Source organism: Chinchilla lanigera, unplaced genomic scaffold (assembly GCF_000276665.1).
Source record: "Chinchilla lanigera isolate Chin_1 unplaced genomic scaffold, ChiLan1.0 scaffold00118, whole genome shotgun sequence".
Taxonomy (NCBI): domain Eukaryota; kingdom Metazoa; phylum Chordata; class Mammalia; order Rodentia; family Chinchillidae; genus Chinchilla; species Chinchilla lanigera.
Window position 1 is genome coordinate 2,349,984 of NW_004955519.1, and position 11,123 is coordinate 2,361,106.

Below are 11,123 nucleotides of genomic sequence, written 5' to 3' on the forward strand. Positions count from 1 at the left end.
CCATTGTCTACTCCGCTGCTGCCTGTCACCTCGCCGGGACTCGGGCGGTGATGGAGTGTGGCCCTGGGAGGGGGAGGCATCGGAGACGGCGGGACCCGAGGAACGCTGGACCCGAGCCGAGTCAGGGCTGAACCCATTGTTATTAATACCAGTCTCGAGGAATTGTGGTGCCTTGGGATTTGCGACAAAATCAAAGCTCTGGTTTTTAACGAGAGGGAAGAAATATGTGTGCCCTGCAATCGGGTTTCGTCCCGTGTTAGCACATAATTTATTTTAAGGCGAGCACATTGTTTTTTCGTCCTACAAAGTGTAGGGCGGATACCGGACCCTGCTTCAGACAGCCTGAAACCCATACTCTTTCTACACGCAAACTCCCTCCCCTTTGGGTCACCCAGATCTAGGAATAAGGAGTCCATTCTTTTCCAAGTTCTGGTAGCGGGTTTGCGTTAAATGTCCAGTTGATGTTTCACTTGCTGTGCTCTTCGAATGCGGCTATCTTCAGGACTTCTATGGGAAGCACTTTGATATCACTGGTAGTACCCGTGTATTTTATGCTACGGAAGCATGAAAACTGGAGTAATAAACCAAATTTAACTTCAATAAAGTTAAATTGCCACGTCATAAATTTCCAGATACAGTGTCTTGTCGATGCCTTCTTGGGTTTTTGCAAAGATCAACATTATCTCGGTCGAAATTTAGAGCCCATTTTATTCTACATTGGTTATGTAAACTCCCCCTCCCCAGGTTCAAATTCAAGATGGTGTGAATACTAAGAGTCAGGCTTGACTATTACTTGCATTTACACTTTTAAAGAACTTACAAAGATTAAAAGAAAAAAAATCTGATTCTACCTTTAAATTACCTTTGTAAAAGCAATACTTATCTGTAGTTGAAATGACCGGTTGAATTACAAAATGCTTGCCTCAAGAAAAGTAGATTAATCAACAGACTTGCAGATTTCAAAGAAATCCATACAAATTAAGTATAAAATACACTAGAATTTGGCATTCCATTCCATCGGTAAATGCTGTCTTTTATTGTTTTAGATGTAATATTTGGTATGTCTCTGAATTTGTATAACTCTTAGCTTTTTCAAGCTTTGTAGTCTCATAATACATTAACTCAGTTCTTAATTGTGTGCATGTTTATGTTGGATTTTTTAGAAAGGGGGAAAGACATAACTTAAAATCAGGTTTTGCCTAAGAAAAACGTATATTTGTAAGGTTGGGGGGGGATTAATATTTTAGGTCATTCTGTTTTTGCTAGAATGAATTGAAGAGAGCATTTTCAGTGATAAGCAGTCTGCCTGCAAGTAATTCAGCGTGGAACTGGAACGGCCGCAGGCTGAAAAATAGGTCTCCTTTTTCTCCCAAATGTACCTAAATCAATTGATGTCTACAGTTCTCTTCTGATGCATGTAGAGAATGTGGAATGTATAGCACAGGTAGAAAACAGTTTCTTAAATTACCAGAGTCCTCTTTTTCTTTAAAGATTTTACTACAACTTATTACCAGTTTTTCTTTTTTTTCCCCACACTCCTCCAAACGCGTGTGGAGCTGCGTGAGGTGGGAAGGCAAGGTTTGCATCTAGTATAAGATTTTCCTAAAAGAATTTCCTGCTGTTTTAACTGGCATAGAGATATTGATGGCTACTAGTCATTTGGTCAGTTTAATGCCTTGCTCCTGAAGCTTCTCTGAAGCACAGTGTATTCTGAGTCTTAACTATTGATTCAAGTATCACATGTAATCTCGATTTTATTTACTTTAACAGATGCAGTTTATGTTGCTCTTTAGTCGTCAGGGAAAGCTTCGACTGCAGAAATGGTATGTCCCACTGTCAGACAAAGAGAAGAAAAAGATCACAAGAGAACTTGTTCAAACCGTCTTAGCAAGGAAACCTAAAATGTGCAGCTTCCTTGAGTGGCGAGATCTGAAGATTGTTTACAAAAGGTAAAATTTCTATTTATTGGAAAGATGAAGCAGCAGAATCGAATGTTAGGTCATTCATGATGGGGAAATAGCAGACTTTTGAATGGTACTTATAAATAGTGATTAATAAATATTTAGGTGAAATAGGTTTAAAGGAAACCTTTGTGTTTTAAAATAATTGCTGTTTTGATTGATTACCCAGACTAAAATGGTAAAAGCAGGGAAATCATCTTGAAACCAAGTTACATAATTAAGGACACAACTGATTATTCATGCTTAATTGTCTTTTTAGAAAATTTCAGTGAATTCATTTCATTACAGGGGCAAATTATATTACGTGAGTAATTCTCTACATTTAGACAAGCATAAATGAGAGTCTAATTCTTTCTCCGCAAATTTCTAAAGTAATGACTGATATTTGATGTTCCTTTTATCTAATTTTGAAAACTTTATGAGGATCTTGGGTAGATAAACCATTTCAGTCATTACAAATATTGAAGAACTGTTAGTAGTAGTATTTATTTATTTGAAATATACTTGTTGCTGTGGCAGTGGTGTGCTTAGATATAATAGTTTTGTTTCGGATAGATTTTTTTAAAGAAATCAGTGTTGCAAAATGACTCAGATTGGGTTTTTACACTGAAATTTTTTAAAAATGGTATGCATCTGTAATTTCTTGATATTTGAGGAAACTCTTTGATTGTCTTAAATTTCTCAAGGTTGTTCCAAGCATGTTAAATGAACTATAATTTCTTCTTTTACAGAAAATGTTTTGTTTTGTGACACTGGGGATTGAACTGAGGGCCTTTGCACTGAACTACATCCCCAGACCCTTCTTTTTTTTATTTGGAGACAGTGTCTTGCCAAGTTGCCCGGGCTGTTTCCTCCTGCCTCAGCCTACCAGAGTACTGGGATTACAGGCATGCACCACCACACCCTGTTCAGAACATTTCTTGAAAGAACATTTATTTTGTTTCTTCCCCATTTCTGTTCCCTTTTGAATAATTTACTGAATTTAAGATGAAAGCATTTCTGCGTATAAAAAATTCTCTTGTATGGGAGTATGCAAGGAACTAAACAGGTAGAATATCATGCAGGTGAAAAAGACAAATGATTTCATCTCTTTCCTTTATTGCACTCCAAATATGGATGGGTTATTTTATGGGAGAGGTAGAGGGGCAGAAATGGAAATTATAGGACATAGAAAGTTTCCTATGTACTATATAGAGAGAATGAATTTAATCACGTTTAGGTGATTTTGTATCCAGTGATTGATTTAGTACTTTTTGAGAAAGATCATAGAAAAATCATAGCATTTCAGAGCTGGGAGATGTCTTAGAATAATCTAGTCAAGACCATTTTTATTTAAGCTTTTTGCCCCAGGGATAGAAGCTTAAAATAAATGGAAGTGTAGCTACTCTTAGGAAATCAGGTATTCTGTCCCCATGCTCACTTGAACTCCACGCTCTGCATAAGATAGTTCCTAAATTTGAAAAACAGTGTTGTTGACTGAATTGCAATTTTAGAAAAAATGAGAATTTGGTAAGTGGCTTGGCCAAGGTTATATGCTAGTGACTGACATGGGCCTGCAACTCAAATCTTTTTGGAGGCAAAGCTTTTAAATAGGAGTTAACACAGTTCTAATGTGCATTTCTTAAAAGATTCCTAGGAGATATGGATGGGGAAGGCGAAGGACTGAGGTGGTGATGGCAGAGCAGTAGAATACTGGGTGATAATGAGGTTCTAAACCAAGAGTCTGGACAGGAGCGCTGTTACCTATGTAAGTTTGATAAGGGAAGTGGGGATGACAGCCAAAGAAAGGAAGGAACTCGTGAGCACATTTTTGGTTCGGCTAATTCGGTGAATGGTGAACTAGAGAACTCAGCTTCTCTTCCAGCAAGCTGATGTTGGGGTGCTATATGACTGCCATTAAGAGATGCCTGGCTTTCTGAGGGGGTCTGATGGGCACAGGCATGGAATTCTGGGGAAAACTAGGCAGAAAGTGTTAGATAAACGGCCCTACAAGCAGCAGGCAAACAAAATAAAGAAGTGACCTGTAGAGTGGAATGAGAACCAAAGAGTAAGTGGTGGGTCAGTAAAGTCGGAGGCAGAGAGTTTCAAGTAAGAGCCCGAATGCCACATGTCACCTGAAAGTGAAGGAAGAGTCTATTTGATTTTATCGTGAGCATTTCATAAAAGCCCTTTGCCAGAACATTTTCAGTGGGGAGTAGTAGAGACAGAACTCTTGATGTAGTGGGGCAAAGCATGGAGAGGTAGAGGAATTTAAGTAGCAGATGTAGACTATTTTGGGGAGATTTACTGTGAAGGACAGAAGAGGTGGTAACCATCCATAGACAGGGTTAAAAAAAAAGTGTGAGGCTTAAGCCTATTTCTAGATAGGGAAAGGAGTCCCCCGTGTGGAGGAGGAAAATACTAGCAAGGGAATCAAGCCTGTGAATGGGCTGTTAAAAGGAAGGAAGGAAGGAAAGAGCTCCTTGGTGTCCTTATACATGCTACCCAGCCTGTCCCTGTTGGGCTGCTGCTTTTCTTAAAAAGTTATAAAGAGAAATCTAATGGATTCTAATACTTAGATCAAATCTCCTTTAAATAAAAGGTGGACTTGAAAAATTCTCACGTATAGAACATGGAATGTATACGTATGTTTTCTGTGTGCTTTCCCCCCTGCCCATTTCATACTGAAAACTCGTCTACTTACCACATAGTGACATGTTTTTTGTTGACATTAGCAGATGATTTGTTTTCCCTGCTCCATCTGGAAGAAAAGACCTTCTTAATTAACCGAGAGAATTACTGTACAGCTTAGCTCCTGAGAAATTCTGAACTAGCACTTTTGCCATTCATATCAGCAAGCATTTTTCTTTTCCTTTTAGACACGTTCTCGCTAAGTTGCCCAGGCCAAGCTTGAACTTGTGATCCTCCTGCCTCAGCTTCCCAGAGGGCTGCGATCACAGGCATGAGCTGCCATGTCTAGCTTTTTATGTCTTGTTAAATTGTCTCATCCATGTTCTTCATCCTGGTTTGGCATAGATAGATTTCCCCTTTTGGAGAAGCAGAGGTAGGGATATAGTGATAATATAGCTGAAAAGACAGACTGAAAATCTGAGGGCTTGAGCTCTGTCCCTTTGAATGCCATTAAGCTGGCTTTGTGACTTTGAACAAGTCCCTTTGCCATTTTTCTTTGTCCCTAAAATAAATGCTCTTGAAGACAAAATATTGTATGCTTTCTGATTTCTATTTTATGCAGCATTTTATGGAACAGGGATTGGATGAAAGTCTTTTAGAATTAATTTTAAAATGTACACATTCCCACATTACTAGCTTGAGAATTTGTTGAACGGTACTTATTGATTTTCTTTACTAACAAAAAGAATTTCTAATGACATACCAGTGGGTATTGAGAACAGTTTAACTCCATTCACCCACAGTCAGCTGATATTTAGCTGACTGCAGAAAAGTCATGTGTTTTGAATATAAGAATAGGCACTTTCAGATGTTCTGAGTGCCAGTAATTAGAGTAAGCCTTAATCCACTGTGCTAAAAATAACCAAACATACCTTTCTTCTTACTAGTCTATTATTAATTTTACTTCTGACTTAGACTTACAAATACGCACTAAGAAAACAAAATGAGCTCATTATCGAATTTTTAAAAACCATTTGATACTAAAAATAGAGGGGGTACACTTCAGGTTCTCTTGGTAATCCTTTACTAAATCAGTGTGATGCTTTTATTTCTCTTTTCCAAGCTCTTAAAATATTGCTTTGAACATATTTTAATTTTGTCAGGTGCAAGATTATTTTAATACAGTTGCTAGCTCTGATTTTTAATGTCAAACTTGAGCTGCGGGGCCAAATTGTTGTTCTGGGCAGGTTGCTCAAACCTGGGTCTCCTATAAATGCAAATAATAATGGTGTCTTTGGTAGGGTTGTTGTGAAGATTAAAATGGTGAAGTATGCAAAAGCCTTAGGTAACATTTACTAGTGCCTCTCCTAAAGTGAGGACCCAGTCAGTGGTACCTATTATTATGCTTCTGTTTCTCCGTCCCTAAGCTTTCTGAAAGATTATCTTATCATCCTGATAGCTATCTATTCACCTGCAAGGAAGAATTCATTAATTGGATGGCCCTTCTTGTATTCTTAGTGAAAGCAAACATTTAGAGGGAGGGGAGAAGGGCTCAGTGGTAGAGCACTTGCTAACACTTACTGTGGCCGTGGGTTCCGTCCCCATCCCCAGCACTGCACAAGAGACACACACAAAATTTACATAGTGTTGGAGGGTAGTTTTCTTTTTTAAAATGTTATTGGCTGATGTTTAGGCACATCAGATTATTTTTTAGATCCATGCTTCTGAATGATTCATACAATTTTAGGACCTTTGACTTGGATTTGAATACTATTTATTTGTAAATAAAGAGGCAGTACTACAGATAAGGTGTGAGGACCTGCAAGCATTAGATTAACTGTAACACTGAAAAAAGGTTTGTTTATTTGTTTTTTGTGGTACTGGAAATTGAACCTAAGGACTTTGCACTGAGCTACATCCCTAGCCCTTTTATTTAATGTTGTATTTTGAGGCAGATTCTTCCTAAGTTACCCAAGCTGATCTTGAACTTGTGATCCTCTTGCCTCAGCTTCCCAGAACAATGGGATTACAGGTGTGAGCAATGTGTGGTCATGACACCTGGCTAGGAAATCTTGAAAATGAGGAACTTTACTCAAAATGGACTATTAGTAAACTCTTACATAGAATTCTTTGGTATTCTGTTCATATCAAGTAGCCAGATCTGGTATTTAATCCACCATTTTTATTCTCTTTAACCTTAAGTTTTCTTAATTCAGACTCTTATGTATCCTTTGTGTCACTTTCTCCGAAATGAAAATCCCATTCAAAAGCATGAGTTAGGATGGAGAGTTGCATTATCCCATTTCATTTTAAACAGATAAACAAAAACAGGGTGATGATGAGAAAGAAAAGAAGCACTTTGTTAAGAGTTGAAGGCAGTGTCCTGTTGTCTCTCCCATGATGTATTCCCTTCATGATGATAAATGAACACATTGAAGTGCCTACTCAGTAAGACTGCCCAGACCCACACTGTAAATAATCTACTGAAAATGCAAGTCACGATTTGTATGACAAAGGAGTTGATATGATAGAATGGAAAAATGGCTAGAGTTAAAGTGGGAGGTCTGGGTTTCTTGTAGGAGTAGTGCTTTGGGCCTCATCGATTTATATTTTTGTTTTAATCTGTAATCAAGGAGGGTAGCACTTGCTGTTGAAAAGATCAAATAAAATGTCTCTGATAATATTAAAATTAGTACGGTTGCAAATACTAGAATATTTTCATACAGAGAAGTAGGAATTCAAAACTGAGGTTGTGTGTTATTATTTTACATTAATGCCATAAGCCGTAATTGCCCATTGTGTTTTCTCAAAATCACTTAAGTACTCCTCAGTGAAAATTACCATTTCAACTGAGATTTGTTTAGAATATTTTAGTTCTTATTTTCTTTCTTCCCCAAAGCTTTAAATGCCCTTGAACCATTTTAAAATACTGAGTTAATCTTCCTCAGAGGAGCTGCTATGCCTCAAGATTGTTCATTAATAAGTTTGGTTTTCTTGGGTGACCCAGTCCTATATGCCATAATCCTAATTTGGAGGAGAGTCTGAGTAAATAACCTATTTGTTAGTTGAGCAGCACACAACTTGGCAGAAGCTTCAGTTCAACAACATTTTCCAAGGACTTGGAAAATTTGAAAACAGGTCTCAGTTTCCCTTAAGTGACTTTAAGTCCCTTAAGAACTTTCAGTTCTCTTTCTCTAATTTCTGTAATAAATTAGAACTCTTGTTCTTTTCTTGGGGTTTACTCCACAGTCATAGAAACCTCCTTTTTCAAAACATTCTATGCCGTTAGAAGCTGAGATAGTGGTTACCCCTGCTGGTGGGAGGCTCTGACTAGAGGGGCTTCAGGCCTCCATAATGTCCTGTGATCTGGGTGCTGGTACATTGGTGGGTTCACTTTGATGCCTTTTTTTTTTTTGGCACCGGGAATTGAACTCAGGACCTTGTGCTTGCCAGGCAGGTGCCTATGCTGTTGAGCTATATCCCTGGTCCCCAGACTTCACTCTGATAACTCATTGATCTTTCATGACTTGAGGTCTTCGCTGTGTTTGGCATTCCAAAACATTGACTTCATGTTGACAACACTTTCAATTTTCTTCCTTGTTTCCTTGTAGTTTGAATTAACAATATAGTATATGTTGTTCTGATTAAATAAATTTAAGAATACTTGGGTCAGCTGTGTTTTGAAATGTTTATAGAAAGGAACCTGAAAGAGATGAGCAAAATCAGTTACTCTTTTTGGGTGGTATAACTGAATAATTTTTTTTTTCTTTTTGTCTGCCTGAGCTTTTCAAAATTTCTCTAACGCGTATATTTTGTAGTTTAGGAGAAAAATAATCTGTACTATTGTAAAAGAAATAAACATGCTTACAGCATGAGGTCTTTCACAATTGGACATGAAAACATATTTGGAAAAGGTGATTATAGGGGTAATGTTTTTTTCCACATTTGTGTTTTGTTACAGATATGCTAGTCTGTATTTTTGCTGTGCTATTGAGGATCAGGACAATGAACTAATTACCCTGGAAATAATTCATCGTTATGTGGAATTACTTGACAAGTATTTTGGCAGTGTGAGTAATATTTTAAGAAATTGAATGCCATAGTATTTTTATTTTTTAAACTCTTTTCTCTAACAAGTTGATTATTTGGTTGTCTTTGGGACTCTAAACTGTAGAGAGAAGGCAGAAATGAGTTTTTCTTGTCAATGTTTCTAGTCAGTTAACTAAAAGAATTACTGGCCCTGTAGACTCACTCATTTAATTATGATGGTAAGAATGAATTAAAATAATAAAATAGAAAGGAATCCAACTGCAAACGTTAATATTTTGGGAGCACTTAGTACAAAATTCAGATACGGTTAGCAGTTTAATCATATTAAGTTACATTGGGAGTAGACCGGGCCAGATCGTATTTATTTTGCAGGTATTCTCTTTTCAAATACTTGAGTTTTAAGAATGAAACTTACTTAAATCAATGGTTCTTAGTGTAATTGCCATTTTTAGAAAGAATTAATATCGATATATTCTGCTCAGATTTTATTTACTGATGGTAAGTAAGCATCTGGCTTTCACAATTTTTTGTTTTTGTGTTTTGCTTTTCAGGTGTGTGAACTTGACATCATCTTTAATTTTGAGAAGGCCTATTTTATTCTGGATGAATTTCTTTTGGGAGGAGAAGTTCAGGAAACATCCAAGAAAAATGTCCTTAAAGCAATTGAACAGGCCGACCTGCTGCAGGAGGTAAGCTGCTTGTTCCCTGGCCAAGGTGCTAGCATGCTTTGCTATTGCTAGGGAAATCACTGTTACAATTTGAGAAATCACTCCAGAGCATGCTTGGCATGTAGTGTTCACGTGCAGTTTATTCATTGGAATATGTGTCAGTCACATCAACTCAGTTATCTATGGATGGATGATTCACTTTGGAAATGATCTTTTGGTTAGGCCTATTCTTGACAGCCCATTTTGGGTCCCTAAAACATTGAGGTCTAAGCTATCAGGGGACAGACTACTTTAAGGGAAAAAATTGGCCAACAGTAACAGTAAATTGAGAATTCTCCGTCCATTTTTTTGGAATTACTTAAAATAATCCCCTTTTTTCATTAGTGTGGATAATTAGGAGTTGACTGTGAGATTACGACATTTTCATTCCAAATTGGTTCATCTTTTCACCTCATGTTCATTAAGTAAATACAAAAGCCAAGCAAATATTAGTGTTTTCTAATTATACTTACTATAGAACCCTCTAGTCTTATGTTAACAAAGCTAAAAAGTATTTGTGCTTCTTGCTCTTCCTAAGTAACAAACCATGTTCTGTCCAAACGACCATGTTCTTGTGTTCCTTCCGTGTCGCAGAACCCTAACAAGCCTCTCCCCTTTCTCCTAACCACAGTGATGCTGGCCTGAGTGTGAATTTGGTGCTTAAGCACTTTCTGTTTCTGAAGTTTAAAATTTCATAAAGCTAACTTTTTCTATGATACCTTAATTCAGGTATTAAATTGAATTGTACTTTTGAGTGAATTATGGTTTTAAAGCATGTGAAAAGGTTACTAAATACAAAAAAGGCAGTGTGTTTTTTTTTTTTAAGGCAGTGTGTTTTCATTAAGGTAGTTGTTATATTTATATATTATATGTTTATTTTACACACACACACACATATTATATATATATATATATATATATATATATATATATATGATGTCTTGAATATTTCTGACCCACAGGTTTATTTTCCAGATGCATTAAAAGCACAGTTTTGGGGCCGGGAATGTAGCTCGGCAGTATAGCGCCTGCCTAGCAAGCGTGGGGCCCTGACTTCGATTCCTGGTACCAAAAAAGAAGGGAAAAAAAGTATAGTTTTGTATTTTCAGCTTATTTTAGCCCCTTCTTGAGCATTACATATTTGTTTGTCCTTGTCTTTTTTGATTATTAAAGGAGACTTTAATCTCAATTTTTAAACATTTTATTGTTACGGAAATGGCACATTTTAAAGGAAATGAAGTAAGGAGAGGCGCTAGGGAATCTCCCTGCATCAGTGGGTGTGGGGCTTGTTAGAAGTTGAGGTGACATCGTATGACTGTTAGATGTGAGGACAGCGCCTTGTGCGGCAGTGAACTTGAGTTATCAAGAGTGCTGAGTGCCTGCATAGTGAAGTAGTTTATTGGCAACCCTCATACCTTCTACTGTTCCATAGTGAAATGAACACAGACCCCTTTCCTTGTGTGTACAGTTTGCCATGGTGGTTTTCTCATTGATTGCAAACATTTCCCTTTGGAGACTTATTTTTAACATCAGGTGTGCTAACTACAAGCTCATATCCACTGTTGCAAAATTGATTTTAACATTAGTGCCCTCCTATTTTACTATTGACTAATCAAACTTAAAAAAAAATAGGTCAAAACCGAGATTAAGAATTGAGAATTTTTCATATTTGTCTCTCTTTTTGTTGTTGTTTCTTTTTTTTTTTTTTTTTTGTCTTTTTGACACAGTGTCTCGCTATGCAGTTCAGGCTGGCCTTAAACTCATTTTGTAGCCAAGGCTGGTCTCGAACTCACAA

The 11,123-nt window shown here is 37.1% G+C and overlaps 1 protein-coding gene across 1 annotated transcript in view; it reads left to right on the forward strand.

Moving 5' to 3' along the window:
* Positions 1-1,770: 1,770 nt before the first annotated feature.
* The window catches only part of Ap1s2 (adaptor-related protein complex 1, sigma 2 subunit), a gene marked incomplete at its 5' end in the record, with an annotated part of 18,897 nt that continues 9,544 nt past the window's right edge, over positions 1,771-11,123 (forward strand). The window contains 3 exon segments of the mRNA XM_005409152.2: positions 1,771-1,949; positions 8,533-8,641; positions 9,173-9,310. Of these exon segments, the coding sequence (XP_005409209.1) occupies positions 1,771-1,949; positions 8,533-8,641; positions 9,173-9,310 (426 nt within the window).